Source organism: Oncorhynchus gorbuscha, linkage group LG12 (assembly GCF_021184085.1).
Source record: "Oncorhynchus gorbuscha isolate QuinsamMale2020 ecotype Even-year linkage group LG12, OgorEven_v1.0, whole genome shotgun sequence".
NCBI classification, from domain to species: domain Eukaryota; kingdom Metazoa; phylum Chordata; class Actinopteri; order Salmoniformes; family Salmonidae; genus Oncorhynchus; species Oncorhynchus gorbuscha.
This window is the reverse complement of record NC_060184.1, coordinates 18,365,347-18,381,832: the sequence shown is the minus strand read 5'-3', so window position 1 is coordinate 18,381,832 and position 16,486 is coordinate 18,365,347. Positions and strand designations below refer to the sequence as shown.

General features: G+C 46.5%; 1 protein-coding gene across 3 annotated transcripts in view; it reads right to left on the bottom strand.

The window, feature by feature from the left end:
- LOC123990637 (unconventional myosin-VI-like) overlaps positions 1-16,486 on the bottom strand; it is a 116,139-nt gene that overhangs the window by 17,542 nt on the left and 82,111 nt on the right. For all 3 annotated transcript variants that reach the window (XM_046291293.1, XM_046291296.1, XM_046291295.1), the window contains exons 20-26: positions 15,866-15,959; positions 10,215-10,345; positions 9,992-10,069; positions 7,794-7,923; positions 6,960-7,050; positions 6,375-6,525; positions 993-1,201 (exon numbers count right to left, since the gene is read on the bottom strand). In XM_046291293.1, the coding sequence (XP_046147249.1) occupies positions 993-1,201; positions 6,375-6,525; positions 6,960-7,050; positions 7,794-7,923; positions 9,992-10,069; positions 10,215-10,345; positions 15,866-15,959 (884 nt within the window). The remainder of the gene's footprint in view (positions 1-992; positions 1,202-6,374; positions 6,526-6,959; positions 7,051-7,793; positions 7,924-9,991; positions 10,070-10,214; positions 10,346-15,865; positions 15,960-16,486) is intronic.

The following is a 16,486-nucleotide window of genomic DNA, read 5'->3' as shown; positions in this document are numbered from 1 at the left end:
CAGTGTCAACATTTATGATGCACAGTTACAAGATGACATGTCGTCATATCCTGGGTTGTTCTGAACAGAATGATCTTGCTCATTTATTGTGAAGAGAATTTGCCAGACCTGAATCCACTCATGAGTCCTTTCTATGCGCACCAAAATGATGATCTGTTTCTCTGAATTGCCCAGTGAAAGCCTAACACTTTATAATTTAGCTAGTCCTATTGGCAAAAGAACAAGCTTTCAAATTATGCCCACCTGACCCAGATTGCAATTTTATAATGGACTGTTTTTGGATTGCATACACAACAGTAATTGTGTGATGGCGGGGATGCAGGGTTGTGCTCCAAACTAAACAACTACAAGTGTCTTGCTCTAGTTCCTCAACGGCACAGCTAGGAGAGCTCAATAAGTACCTGTTGAAGACTGAGTCATAGGAGTGCATTGAAATAGCTTAGGAACTGTGTACACTAGGTGTGTGGCCACACCAGTGAGTCCTCTCACTTAAACCGTTGTAATTATCTTTCGTCTTATGTTGAAACTGCCCCGCAATTTCCTGGAACAGTCTTAACATGTTACTGAATGCATCCAGAGTATTTCCAGATTTCTTTATCAACAAATGTGGGGAAAAGCACAGTAAATGTAAACTGCACATAAAACACCTAATGTTTGGATTCAGTCTTGTGTCAGGTGAAACGTTGTGTTCTAACCTTTTGTCTAATCAGTTCCCTGTTATCTCTAAACCGTTCCCTTTCAATTGCTACCATGGCTATGCACATGCTTTTCATATTTATTTAGTAAAGAAAATAAGATTTAGCCCTATCCATATAGGTCAATTCCCACGAGTGTAAATTATTAAATTAGGAGCTAGTGACTTGTGTTGGACCATCGGTTGGGTCTTATAGGTTTTACATACACCAATAAAAAGAGGGTCAGGACACGAGGCATGACTAATGTGTCGGAGCACCTCGGCTCTCTCTCTCTCTCTCTTCATCTCCCCAACTCACAGACGCCTGTCCTCTTTGTCCTGCTTGCGGCGCTGCTCCTCCTCCTCCCTCCTCTTCTTCTCTCTCGCCATCTCCTCCTGGATCTTCTTCAGTCGCTCCTTCTCCTCCTCCTCCTTCTTCTTGTTCTGCATGGCCGTCAGCAGCTCCTCTGACCTGGTGACCAGGGCCTGGTACTCATGGTCCATGTCAATGCGGGTCATTGCTGTGGTCTGAGGGGAGAGGAGAGTAGAATCCCTTAAAGAAGGATGCAGCCAAAACGCTGGCTTCATTCATTCAATAAAGACTAAGCAAAGACGAACACTTCATTTATTTCACTTTTTTGTTTTGCATTTAATTCGTTATATGTGTCAAGCCCCTAAATCAAACACAAACAAATGCATGTTGTATATACAGTGCCTTGCGAAAGTATTCGGCCCCCTTGAACTTTGCGACCTTTTGCCACATTTCAGGCTTCAAACATAATGATATAAAACTGTATTTTTTTGTGAAGAATCAACAACAAGTGGGACATACTCATGAAGTGGAACGACATTTATTGGATATTTCAAACTTGTTTAACAAATCAAAAACTGAAAAATTAGGCGTGCAAAATTATTCAGCCCCTTTACTTTCAGTGCAGCAAACTCTCTCCAGAAGTTCAGTGAGGATCTCTGAATGATCCAATGTTGACCTAAATGACTAATGATGATAAATACAATCCACCTGTGTGTAATCAAGTCTCCGTATAAATGCACCTGCACTGTGATAGTCTCAGAGGTCCGTTAAAAGCGCAGAGAGCATCATGAAGAACAAGGAACACACCAGGCAGGTCCGAGATACTGTTGTGAAGAAGTTTAAAGCCAGATTTGGATACAGAAAGATTTCCCAAGCTTTAAACATCCCAAGGAGCACTGTGCAAGCGATAATATTGAAATGGAAGGAGTATCAGACCACTGCAAATCTACCAAGAACTGGCCGTCCTTCTAAACTTTCAGCTCATACAAAGAGAATACTGATCAGAGAGGCAGCCAAGAGGCCCATGATCACTCTGGATGAACTGCAGAGATCTACAGCTGAGGTGGGAGACTCTGTCCTAGGACAACAATTCATTGCACAAATCTGGCCTTTATGGAAGAGTGGCAAGAAGACATTTATTTAAGATATCCATAAAAAGTGTTGTTTAAAGTTTGCCACAAGCCACCTGGGAGACACACCAAACATGTGGAAGAAGGTGCTCTGGTCAGATGAAACCAAAATTGAACTTTTTGGCAACAATGCAAAACGTTATGTTTGGTGTAAAAGCAACACAGCGCATCACCCTGAACACACCATCCCCACTGTCAAACATGGTGGTGGCAGCATCATGGTTTGGGCCTGCTTTTCTTCAGCAGGGACAGGGAAGATGGTTAAAATTGATGGGAAGATGGATGGAGCCAAATACAGGACCATTCTGGAAGAAAACCTGATGGAGTCTGCAAAAGACCTGAGACAGGGACGGAGATTTGTCTTCCAAGACAATGATCCAAAACATAAAGCAAAATCTACAATGGAATGGTTCAAAAATAAACATATCCAGGTGTTAGAATGTCCAAGTCAAAGTCCAGACCTGAATCCAATCGAGAATCTGTGGAAAGAACTGAAAACTGCTGTTCACAAATGCTCTCCATCCAACCTCACTGAGCTCGAGCTGTTATGTAAGGAGGTATGGGAAAAAATTTCAGTCTCTCGATGTGCAAAACTGATAGAGACATACCCCAAGCGACTTACAGCTGTAATCGCAGCAAAAGGTGGCGCTACAAAGTAGTCGGTAGTGAAAGGCTTTGCAACGCTATGGTCATTGGTTCGATTTCCACTGGGGACACCCATAAGAAAATGTATGCGTTTCTTATGTAGCACATTGACTCTGAACTCCCACTTAGTTCCAACTTAAAGGCCCGCTCCTCTCCGCTCTCTAAAGGCCCGCTCCTCTCCGCTCTCTAAAGGCCCGCTCCTCTCCGCTCTCTAAAGGCCCGCTCCTCTCCGCTCTCTAAAGGCCCGCTCCTCCGCTCTAAAGGCCCGCGCTCTCTAAAGGCCCGCTACTCTCCGCTCTCTAAAGGCCCGCTACTCTCCGCTCTCTAAAGGCCCGCTACTCTCCGCTCTCTAAAGGCCCGCTACTCTCCGCTCTCTAAAGGCCCGCTCCTCTCCGCTCTCTAAAGGCCCGCTCCTCTCCGCTCTCTAAAGGCCCGCTCCTCTCCGCTCTCTAAAGGCCCGCTCCTCTCCGCTCTCTAAAGGCCCGCTCCTCTCCGCTCTCTAAAGGCCCGCTCCTCTCCGCTCTCTAAAGGCCCGCTCCTCTCCGCTCTCTAAAGGCCCGCTACTCTCCGCTCTCTAAAGGCCCGCTACTCTCCGCTCTCTAAAGGCCCGCTACTCTCCGCTCTCTAAAGGCCCGCTACTCTCCGCTCTCTAAAGGCCCGCTACTCTCCGCTCTCTAAAGGCCCGCTCTCCGCTCTCTAAAGGCCCCGCTCTCTCTAAAGCCCGCCCGCTCTCTCCGCTCTCTAAAGGCCCGCTACTCTCCGCTCTCTAAAGGCCCGCTACTCTCCGCTCTCTAAAGGCCCGCTACTCTCCGCTCTCTAAAGGCCCGCTACTCTCCGCTCTCTAAAGGCCCGCTACTCTCCGCTCTCTAAAGGCCCGCTACTCTCCGCTCTCTAAAGGCCCGCTTCTCTCCGCTCTCTAAAGGCCCGCTACTCCCAGTCTCTAAAGGCCCGCTACTCTCTGCTCTCTAAAGGCCCGCTACTCTCCGCTCTCTAAAGGCCCGCTACTCCCAGTCTCTAAAGGCCCGCTACTCTCTGCTCTCTAAAGGCCCGCTACTCTCCGCTCTCTCCGCTCCCTCTAAAGGCCCGCTACTCTCCGCTCTCTCCCGCTCTCTAAAGGCCCGCTACTCTCCGCTCTCTAAAGGCCCGCTACTCCCAGTCTCTAAAGGCCCGCTACTCTCCGCTCTCTAAAGGCCCGCTACTCTCCGCTCTCTAAAGGCCCGCTACTCTCCGCTCTCTAAAGGCCCGCTACTCTCCGCTCTCTAAAGGCCCGCTACTCTCCGCTACTCTCTGCTCTCTAAAGGCCCGCTTCTCTCCGCTCTCTAAAGGCCCGCTACTCCCTACTCTCTGCTCTCCGCTACTCTCTCCGCTACTCTCCTCTCTAAAGGCCCGCTACTCTCTGCTCTCTAAAGGCCCGCTACTCTCCGCTCTCTAAAGGCCCGCTACTCTCTCTCCGCTCTCTAAAGGCCCGCTACTCTCCGCTCTCTAAAGGCCCGCTACTCCCAGTCTCTAAAGGCCCGCTACTCTCTGCTCTCTAAAGGCCCGCTACTCTCCGCTCTCTAAAGGCCCGCTACTCTCCGCTACTCTCCGCTCTCTAAAGGCCCGCTTCTCTCCGCTCTCTAAAGGCCCGCTACTCTCCGCTCTCTAAAGGCCCGCTACTCTCCGCTCTCTAAAGGCCCGCTACTCTCCGCTCTCTAAAGGCCCGCTTCTCTCCGCTCTCTCCGCTCTCTAAAGGCTCTCTCCGCTCTCTAAAGGCCCGCTACTCTCCGCTCTCTAAAGGCCCGCTACTCTCCGCTCTCTAAAGGCCCGCTACTCTCCGCTCTCTAAAGGACCTCTACTCTCTGCTCTCTAAAGGCCCGCTTCTCTCCGCTCTCTAAAGGCCCGCTACTCTCCGCTCTCTAAAGGCCCGCTACTCTCCGCTCTCTAAAGGCCCGCTACTCTCCGCTCTCTAAAGGCCCGCTACTCTCCGCTCTCTAAAGGCCCGCTACTCTCCGCTCTCTAAAGGCCCGCTTCTCTCCGCTCTCTAAAGGCCCGCTACTCTCCGCTCTCTCTACTCTCCGCTCTCTAAAGGCCCGCCTCTCCGCTCTCTAAAGGCCCGCTCTCTCCGCTCTCTAAAGGCCCGCTACTCTCCGCTCTCTAAAGGCCCGCTCTCCGCTCTCTAAAGCTCTCTCCGAGGCCCGCTACTCTCCGCTCTCTAAAGGCCCGCTTCTCTCCGCTCTCTAAAGGCCCGCTCTCTCCGCTCTCTAAAGGACCTCTACTCTCTCCGCTCTCTAAAGGCTCTCTAAAGGCCCGCTTCTCTCCGCTCTCTAAAGGCCCGCTCTGCTCTCTCCGCTCTCTAAAGGCCCGCTACTCTCCGCTCTCTAAAGGCCCGCTTCTCTCCGCTCTCTAAAGGCCCGCTACTCCCAGTCTCTAAAGGCCCGCTACTCTCTGCTCTCTAAAGGACCGCTACTCTCTGCTCTCTAAAGGCCCGCTACTCTCCGCTCTCTAAAGGCCCGCTACTCTCCGCTCTCTAAAGGCCCGCTACTCTCCGCTTTCTAAAGGCCCTCTACTCCCTACAATAGTGTCACCTTTAAAGCCTAGCAAAAATAAGTTGGATGCAAAATAATGTAATGTTTACCTGGCTTTTTTATAGATAATTAATAGGCTACTACCATAAGCAGGGCCATAAAAATGCAAAAGGTAATATACACGGCGCTCCGAGACAAGATGCATATCATCTCAAAATGCAGAACATAACCCTATTAAATTCAGCCGCCATCCACAACTATTAAAAATATCTCCTAGCTTCTAAATAAGCCACGATGCCATCGGGTAGAGAGAGAGGGCCAAATCCAGATATATAGTGCCACAGCCAAAACATCATCAGGTTTGGTAAATAAATGACAAACCCTGAATCTTGAGAGAAAATTTGAAAACTAACTCAAGGGAGTCAAAGCAACCCTCATTTAAAAGGCTTAGTACCCCAGAGGTCCCCCAAAATCCATAGTTTGACTAAACCAGCTGTAATTACACACCATCTGGCTGGCTGAAGCCTCCTATTAGATAAAGATTCCCTCCATCAACCATCACTAAATATGTCACCCTGGGATAAATTCAACATTGTTTTCTGAATGTCAATACGTCACTGTGCGTGTAGAATCCTCTCAATGTCAAAGACATAAGATGTGTCTCAAACAACACCCTATTCCCCATATAATGCACTACTTTTAGCCAGGGCCCATCAAAAGAAGTGCACTATAATAGGGCGCCACAAGGGACACATCTCGTGTCTGACATTGATCGGATTCTACACACACACTGGCGTATTGACATTCAGAAAACAACGTTGAATTTGGAGAACTAATGAATGATTAAATATGGAGGGGAGAAGAGAACACGACATGTCATACACTTTGATTCTATACACATGCTGGCGTATTGATATTCAGAAAACAATGTTGAACGTGGAGAAATAATGAAATAAAGTGTTTCACCAAACTATCTTGACAAAATATGACTTTTTGTACTCATAGAAGTCAGGCAAGAGTGAAAAAAGGGAGGGATTGTATAGAAGTTTGACTTAGAAGCATAGAACTAGGAGAGGTTGCAGAACGGAAGGCTGGCAGTATTCTCACACCTTGATTTTGAGCATGGTTGTGTTGATGGCATCTTCCAGCCCCTGAATCTGCATGCTCATCTCCTGCTTCCCCTCCTTCAGGCCGGCGATCACCTCGTTGAACTTATCCATCCTGTTCTTCAGGTTACGCACCTTCACCAGCCCATCGATCCTGTACCCCAACGCACGCACGCACGCACACACACACACACACACACACACACACACACACACACACACACACACACACACACACACACACACACACACACACACACACACACACACACACACACACACACACACACACACACACACACACACACACACACACATTTGGGTTTAAACTTGAAACATTACAGAGACACATGGTACCCCCCTCCCACTGCCCACAAGGCTCTGTTGTTTATCACTACAGATCTCCTGGAGCTTTACAGAGGTAATAAGACAGAGTCATGCGGTACACCAGCCGGTACCAATGAGACTGTCTCCGTGGCGATGCAGCCATGATGTGTTAAGCAGCCTGGCACCGCTGAGCTGTGAAAGTGCTGTATAACGAGAAGGAAGGGAGGGAGGGAGGGAGAGGAGGGATAAGAGGACACCTACCGCGGCTTGTGCTTCCTCCTGCACAGCCACATGCGCACCGTCTTCTGCATCTTGATGCAGGCACTGGCACGGTAGAGCATCTTATTCCTCACTGTGGGAGAGAGAGAGACCGAGAGACAATGAGACTGACAGCCCAGACACTCACAGACTTGCAGGGACTGGCACAGTAACTCCACAGCCGTGGTGGTAATTCACACAGAGAGAGCAGACGGTATGGAGATGTTGCCTCAGTGAGTGTGACCCAAATGGCACCATATTTCCTACACAGTGCACTACTTCAAAAGTGCATAGTGAAAGGAATGCACTATGTCGGGAATAGGATAACATTAGGGACACAGCCCTCTAAGATTGGAGGTGTATACTGGGCAGGTAATAGATCATATCTGGAGGGTAACAGGCTGAGGTGAACTGTCTGCCAACAGGGCACGCAGCACACTAGAGTAATGGAGGAAAAAGCTATATCTTGGTCCAGGATGAAGAGGTCCACAATGACTGTTTTCAGAGTTTAATGAGACAGTCTGAATATATCAGAGGATATCTCCACACAAAACAGATGACCAGAGCCAGTTAGTTAGCGTTTTATGATCAGAATTGGATCGGAGCAATTAGTGCCATCACTTTAAACTATTTGTCTTCTAGAACATGACAGGGCTCGTGTTCACAAAGAATCTCAGGGTAGGAGTGCTGATCTAGGATCAGGTCCCCCCGTCTATATAATTGATTAATTATGACCTAAATGGGAATAGTGACACTAGATCAGCAATCCTACTCAGACGCTTTGTGAATACGGGCCCTGGTGTATAATGATGTGGAAGGTAGCAGGATGTTACTCACGTTTGATGACAGAGAGGGAACACCACTGGACCTTCTTCCAGCGGCTGCAGATGAGCCACTGGTTGACCTTCTTCACCAGCTCCGCCAGGTGGTCTGGGTCCGACTTCATGATCTGATCAAACTCCTTAAACTGAGAGGAGGACGGATGGAGAAAGAAGGGATGAGAGATTGATGGAGAAATGAGAGAAAATAATGAGGAGATGGACCACAGAGAAGGATGAAGAGAGTAGAATGGATGAATGGAGGAATGAGAGAGGGATGGAGAGAGAAGGATAGAGAGATGAGAGATGAGATACAGGAATGGAGAGAGGAGAATGGGGAGAGAGAGGAGAATGGGGAGAGAGAGGAGAATGGGGAGAGAGATGAGAATGGGGAGAGAGATGAGAATGGGGAGAGAGAGAGAGAGAGAGAAGAGAATGGGGAGAGAGATGAGAGAGGAGAGAGAGAAGAGAATGGGGAGAGAGATGAGAGAGGAGAGAGAGAGAGGAGAATGGGGAGAGAGAGGAGAATGGGGAGAGAGATGAGAGAGAGAGAAGAGAATGGGGAGAGATGAGAGAGAGAGAGAGATGGGGAGAGAGAATGGGGAGAGAGATGGGGAGAGAGATGAGAGAGAGAGAGAATGGTGAGAGAGGAGAATGGGGAGAGAGATGAGAGAGAGGAGAATGGGGAGAGAGATGAGAATGGGGAGAGAGATGAGAGAGAGAAAGGAGAATGGGGAGAGAGATGGGGAGAGAGATGAGAGAGAGGAGAATGGGGAGAGAGATGAGAGAGAGAGAAGAGAATGGGGAGAGAGATGAGAGAGGAGAGAGAGAGAGGTGAGAGAGAGAGAGAGAGATGAGAGAGGGAGAGAGAGGTGAGAGAGGAGAGAGTTGAGAGAGAGGTGAGAGAGGAGAATGGGGAGAGAGATGAGAGAGAGGAGAATGGGGAGAGAGATGAGAGAGAGGTGAATGAGGGAGAGATGAGAGAGAGGTGAATGAGGGAGAGATGAGAGAGAGGTGAATGAGGGAGAGATGGGGAGAGAGAGAGAGAGAGGTGAATGAGGGAGAGATGAGAGAGAGGTGAATGAGGGAGAGATGAGAGAGAGGTGAATGAGGGAGAGATGAGAGAGAGGTGAATGAGGGAGAGATGAGAGAGAGGTGAATGAGGGAGAGATGAGAGAGAGGTGAATGAGGGAGAGATGAGAGAGAGGTGAATGAGGGAGAGATGAGAGAGAGGTGAATGAGGGAGAGATGAGAGAGAGGTGAATGAGGGAGAGATGGGGAGAGAGAGAGAGAGGTGAATGAGGGAGAGATGAGAGAGAGGTGAATGAGGGAGAGATGAGAGAGAGGTGAATGAGGGAGAGATGAGAGAGGAGAGAGAGGAGAATGAGGAGAGAGATGAGAATGAGGAGAGAGATGAGAGATGAGAGAGAGGAGAATGAGGGAGAGGAGAATGAGGGAGAGGAGAATGAGGAGAGAGATGAGAGAGGAGAATGAGGGAGAGATGAGAGAGGGAGGCGAGAGAGGAGAATGAGGAGAGAGATGAGAGAGAGGTGAGAGAGGAGAATCGGGAGAGAGTTGAGAGAGAGGTAAGAGAGAAGAATGAGGAGAGAGATGAGAGAGAGGAGAATGAGGGAGAGATGAGAGAGAGAGGTGAGAGAGGAGAATGAGGAGAGAGATGAGAGAGAGGTGAGAGAAGAGTGGAGGAATGAGAGAGAAGGATGAAGAGAGAGAGAGAGAGAACATAGAGCAGCCATAGACACTAAAATAGCCATCAGTATGCTGATGTTCCCTCAGGGAAGGTGAAAACGGAGATTACAATAACAGCAGCAAAGTACCTGTCTTGTCGTGGTCAACAGAGGGTAGTATATTCATTTATTCATAAGCACAAAACTACTCAGCTACAAAATCAAAGTTACACCTGCCCCACACAGCGATCACCTCTGACTGAGTCCAATTAAGCCACAACAGACATTTTTACAATAGGGCTCCAAACCGCACATTTAACAAATTGAATAACTTATCTGTTACATTAATGAATACCCCATGTGTTAGCTCGACATGGTTTATTATCTAAATCCCTTTCCCCTGCAGAGCTCCCCTCGCTCGCAGCCAAATGCGGATTCCTTTGAAGTCCATTCTGTCAGGGGAACATTGTAATGCTGAGAGCCAGTGCAGAGCAACAGAGCATAACAGAGATATATTTCATGAAGTTATCACCTTCCCAGGTCTGAAGAACACTCTGGTCAGCCCAAACTTGTAATCATTCTCGTTGAGTCCCAGCGCTTTGAATAAAGCCTGCAGCACAAACAAACATTTCATTGTCAATACATGTCATATGAACATGACAAACTGGCTTTGTGGTGTATTGGATGGTACAGTGATAAGAAGATGAGCCCAGAGCAGGGCCAGTGTGTGTGTGTGTGGTCCATGGGGCACTGACCTTGCAGAAGAGTCTTGGGTCCAGGCGAGTCAGCTTGGCAGGCATGTACTGCTTGTACATGTTGTAGAGCTCATGGAATGGCGCTCTGGAGGGGAAGCCTCCCTGCATCAGGTCCAGCACGGACACCATTCCTACAGAGACACTTTAGTGAACTCGTCACAAAAATATATACAGGTAGGAGCAGATCATCCTACTATATTAAAGCAGGTCGAATGCTGCAACACATTTTGACCAATCAGGTCTTCCTCCGGAAGCGTTAGTCTACCTGCCGTTAAGGGGCCTTTTGTCAACTGACTTTCTCTCACATGGAGACAGACCGGGTCATCCCAGTCCTACGAGACAACTCAATAACGCATTTTCTGCACAGTCAGTGGTTAACTTTAAGACATATTTCTCAATGACTGTCTATGCACGACTACTTCCCCTGTTTCTTCCAAATACATCAAACTAACTTCTGCTGACTCGTCCACCACCCACCCAATATAGTTGATGCATAATTTGATCTTAAGCTTCGAGAGACGGAGCAACACAGTCTCTCCATGTCTCTGAGCCACATGAGTGTAGATGAAAATGCAGGCATCTCCAATGATACAGAAGAAAAGCGAGTCAAATTGAATATGCAAATTGAACAGGAGAATGGGAAATTGAATTAGCGTCGCAGCCTTTAGTTTGAAGGTCTGAGAAAGAGAAATGTTCAGAAAACAGTCAAGAAGAACAGCAAGCAGATACTCAGATGCTATACAGCATCTCTCCTCCGACTGGAATTGTGGGCCAATTTGTGGAGAGAAAAGTGCTGTGAGTTCTCAGTAAATGTATGTAAATCACTCTGGTCATTTTGCATTTGATCGTTTTTGTTCTGCAGCGACAGATCGTTTTGTAATAACTGCAGCATTGGTGGGCAGAATAAAACTCACATCTCCACAGTCATTTCTCCCTGTGTCACTGTGTGTAATACATTTATAAACATATTCATCATTTACTGGATTAGCATTTTCCAGACACTCAAAGAGCTTTGCATAGTAAGATGGTGAAACTTCACCTCATCCACCACCAGTGTAGAGCAACAGTGTATCCCAAGTTACACCCTATCCCCTTTATAGTGCACTACCTTTGACCAGAGCTGAGCATTAACCAACATTTTTGTTTTTTAAACAACTAATTGACCAATGTCAGTTCAATTATTTGAATTGCATTTTGTTAACTCAATGCACACATTGCGCAGTTTCTCTTGAGGTAAATCAGATCAAGCCCAAACAGTGCGATGTAGTAGGGAGTTGCAGTTTCCAACAGGCCAATATTCTACATAGTTTAGTCCAGAAAATATGGTCATGAACTAAAATAACCGTAGTCCATTGCGCTCCTACTTGTCCGGTCTGTGTGTTTCTTTTGGCTTGCTACATTAGGTTAGTGTGGGGCAGACACTGAGAGAAGAGACAAAATAACGTATGAAGGAGAGGGATAAAGTGCCTTGTTAAAGTATTCCTCCCCCTTGGAGTTTTTCCTAATTTGTTGCATTACAACCTGTAATTTAAATGGATTTTTATTTGGATTTCATGTAATGGACATACAGTCGTGGCCAAAAGTTTTGAGAGTGACACAAATGTACATTTTCAAAGTCTGCTGCCTCAGTTTGTATGATGGCAATTTGCATATACTCCAGAATGTTATGAAGAGTGATCAGATGAATTGCAAAGTCCCTCTTTGCCATGCAAATGAACTGAATCCCCCCCAAAACATTTCCACTGCATTTCAGCGCTGCCACAAAAAGACCAACTAACATCATATCAGTGATTCTCTCGTTAACACAGGTGTGAGTGTTGACGAGGACATGGCTGGAGATCACTCCGTCATGCTGATTGAGTTTGAATAACAGACTGGAAGCTTCAAAAGGAGGGTGGTGCTTGGAATCATTGATCTTACTCTGTCAGGCATGGTTACCTGCAAGGAAACACGTGCCGTCATCATTGTTTTGCACAAAAAGGGCTTCACAGGCAAGGATATTGCTGCCAGTAAAATTGCACTTAAAACAACCATTTATCGGATCATCAAGAACTTCAAGGAGAGTGGTGCAATTGTTGTGAAGAAGGCTTCAGGGCACCCAAGAAAGTCCAGCAAGCGCCAGGACCGTCTCCTAAAGTTGATTCAGCTGCGGGATCGGGTCACCACCAGTACAGAGCTTGCTCAGGAATGGCAGCAGGTAGGTGTGAGTGCATCTGCACGCACAGTGAGGCGAAGACTTTTGGAGGATGTCCTGGTGTCAAGAAGGGCAGCAAAGAACCCTCTTCTATCCAGGAAAAACATCAGGGACAAACTGATATTCTGCAAAAGGTACAGGGATTGGACTGCTGAGAACTGGGGTAAAGTCATTTTCTCTGATGAATCCCCTTTCCGATTGTTTGGGGCATCCGGAAAAAAGCTTGTCCGGAGAAGACAAGGTGAGCGCTACCATCAGTCCTGTGTCATGCCAACAGTAAAGCATCCTGAGACCATTCATGTGTGGAGTTGCTTCTCAGCCAAGGGAGTGGGCTCACTCACAATTTTGCCTAAGAACACAGCCATGAATAAAGAATGGTACCAACACATCCTCCAAGAGCAACTTCTCCCAACCATCCAGGAACAGTTTGGTGACGAACAATGCTTTTTCCAGCATGATGGAGCACCTTGCCATAAGGCAAAAGTGATAACTAAGTGGCTCGCGGAACAAAACATTGATATTTTGGGTCCATGGCCAGGAAACTCCCCAGACCTTAATCCCATTGAGAAATTGTGGTCAATCCTCAAGAGGCGGGTGGACAAACACAAACCCACAAATTTTGACAAACTCCAAGCATTGATTATGCAAGAATGGGCTGCCATCAGTCAGGATATGGCCCAAAAGTTAATTTACAGAATGCCAGAGCAGATTGCAGGTCTTGAAAAAGAAGGGTCAACACTGCAAATATTGACTCTTTGCATCAACTTCAAAATGGAAAGGATATGGCACCACAACAAACCTGCCAAGAGATGGCCGCCCACCAAAACTCAAGGACCAGGCAAGGAGGGCATTAATCAGAGAGGCAACAAAGAGACCAAAGATAACACTGAAGGAGCTGCAAAAATCCACAGCGGAGATTGGAGTAGCTGTCCATAGGACCACTTTAAGCTGTACACTCCACAGAGCTGGACTTTAAGGAAGAGTTGTCAGAGAAAAGCCATTGCTTAAAGAAAAAATAAGCAAACACGTTCGGTGTTCGCCAAAAGGCATGTGGGAGACTCCCCAAACATATGGAAGAAGAGACTAAAACTCTTCTTTAGCTTTTTGTCTATCAAGGAAAACGCTATGTCTGGCGCAAACTCAACACCTCTCATTTCCCAGAGAACCCCATTCCCACAGTGAAGCAGCATCATGCTGTGGGGATGTTTTTCCATCGGCAGGGACTGAGAAACTGGTCAGAATTGAAGGAATGATGGATGGAGCTAAATACAGGGAAATTCTTGAGGGAAACCTGTTTGTCTTCCAGAGATTTCAGACTGGGACCGAGGTTCACCTTCCAGCATGACAATGACCCTAAGCATACTGCTAAAGCAACACTCGAGTGGTTTAAGGGGAAAGATTTAAATGTCTTGGAATGACCTAGTCAAAGCCCAGACATCAATCCAATTGAGGTATGACTTGAAGATTGCTGTACACCAGCGGAACCCATCCAACTTGAAGGAGCTGGAGCAGTTTTGTGTTGAAGAAATGGGAAAAATCCCAGTGGCTAGATGTGCCGAGCTTATAGAGACATACCCCAAGAGACGTTCTTGTAATTACTGCAAAAGGTGGCTGAACAAAGTTTTGACTTTGGGGGGGTGAATAGTTATGCACGCTCAAGTAGTCCGTTTTTTTGTCTTATTTCTTGTTTGTTTCACAAGAAAAAATATTTTGCATCTTCAAAGTAGTAGGCATGTTATGTAAATCAAATGATACAAACCCCCCCAAAAATCCATTTTAATTCCAAGTTGAAGGCAACAAAATTGTAAAAATGCCAAGGGGGGGTTGAATACTAACGCAAGCCACTGTAGAGAGCATTTGCTTCGCGAGGGATCTCTAACTGATAATAGATGATGTAAGTGATTAATAATTGGTATTCAGCAGTTAGTAAAGCGTGCCTTATTTCATTTGAGGAACGAATAAAATAGTGTCAGACAGTGTCAGACAGCATAGGCAGCAGCTCTATACAGATGAGATGGTGACTTATAATGAAATAAAAACAAATTAATATACACAAATAAAATATTTTATCAAAGTAAAGTAATGTAAATAAATGATGGTTAAGTACAATGGGCAGTCAACACCATCATGGGACGTTTTTTTTCTGTGTTACAGCATTCAACCCACATAATGCATAGTGCATTTAATGTAAAAAAATGTTTACAAAAAATCAAAAACGAAAACTGTAATTATTTCTTGATAATCAAAACGGAAACACTCAGCACTAACTACGGCCCATAGGGAATATGGTGCAAAGTTGATTAGCCCCTTTCTTTAGGCATACAGTGCATTCGGAAAGTATTCAGACTGTGACTTTTTCCACAATTTGTTACGTTACAGCCTTATTCTAAAATGTTCCTCAAACTATACGCAATACCCCAAAATGATTGGAGTCCACCTGTGGTAAATTAAATTGATTGGACATGATTTGGAAAGGCACACGTCTGTCTATATAAGGTCCCACAGTTGACAGTGCATGTCAGAGCAAAAAACAAGTCATGAGGTTGAAGGAATTGTCTGTAGAGCACAGAGACGGGATTGCACAGATCTGGGGAAGAGTACTAAAACATTTCTGCAGCATTGAAGGTCCCCAAGCACACAGTGGCCTCCATAATACTTAAATGGAAGAAGTTTGGAACCACCAAGACTCTTCCTAGAGCTGGCCGCCCGGTCAAACTCAGAAATCGGGGGAGAAGGACCTTGGTCAGGGAGGTGACCAAGAACACGATGGTCACTCTGACAGAGTTCCAGAGTTCCTCTGCGGAGATGGGAGAACCTTCCAGAAGGACAACGATCTCTGCAGCACTACACCAATCAGGCCGTCATGGTAGAGTGGCCAGACGGAAGCCACTTAGTAAAAGGCACGATAACCTTTGACGAAAGGCACCTAAAGGACTCAGACCATGAGAAACAAGATTCTCTGTTCTGATGAAGCCAAGATTGAACTCTTTTGCCTGAATGCCAAGTGTCATATCTGGAAAAAACCTGGCACCATCCCTACGGTGAAGCAAGGTGGTGGCACCATCATGTTGTGGGGATGTTTTTCAGCAGCAGGGACTGGGAGTCTAGTCAGGATCGAGGGAAAGATGAACGGAGCAAAGTACAGAAAGATCCTTGATTAAAAACCTGCTCCAGAGCGCTCAGAACCTCAGACTGGGGTGAATGTTTACCTTCCAACAGGACAACGACACCAAGCGCACAGCAAAGACAACACTGGAGTGGCTTTGGGACAAGTCTCTGAATGTCTCGAGGCTGTATTTGCTGCCAAAAGTGCTTCAACAAAGTACTGAGTAAAGGGTCTGAATACTTATGTGAACATGATATATATATATTTTTTATACTTTTGCAAATCTGTTTTTGCTTTTTGTGTACATTGACGAGGGGCAATGTAATGTAACAATGCACTGTATATACTGACCTGAGCACTGCAACTGAGAGAGGATCTGGGCCCCTTCAAACTGGTGGCTGACCATCTTCAGATTGGGCTTGATACAACGGATGAAACTGGAGCCCTGGGAGGGAGGGAAAAGAGGCTGTTAGCCATAGATATCCTATTAAATTGAAGTGTTCTATATGTAATTTCATGTTGTTAGCCCTGACAGCAGCCACACTGAAGATGGCCACAGAGTACCTCTTTGGTGATCCAGATCTAAATTGGTTGGACATTGGCTTGAACATTATGGACTGACAAAATAAAAATGTTCACTGGAAGATTGATAAAATTATGGATGTGTCACTGCAAACTTAAAAGGTCCTCAACGATATCACCATTGCCTTTGATTCTAAGCAATACTGTGCTGCTATTTTTATTGACTTGGCCAAAGCTTTTGATACGGTAGACCATTCCATTCTTGTGGGACGGCTAAGGATTATTGGTGTATCTGAGTGGTCTTTGGCCTGGTTTGCTAACTACCTCTTTCAAAGAGTGCAGTGTATAAAGTTAGAAAATCTGCTGTCTCAGCCACTGCCTGTCACCAAGGGAGTACCCCAAGGCTCAATCCTAGGCCCACGTTCTTCTCAATTTACATCAACAATACAA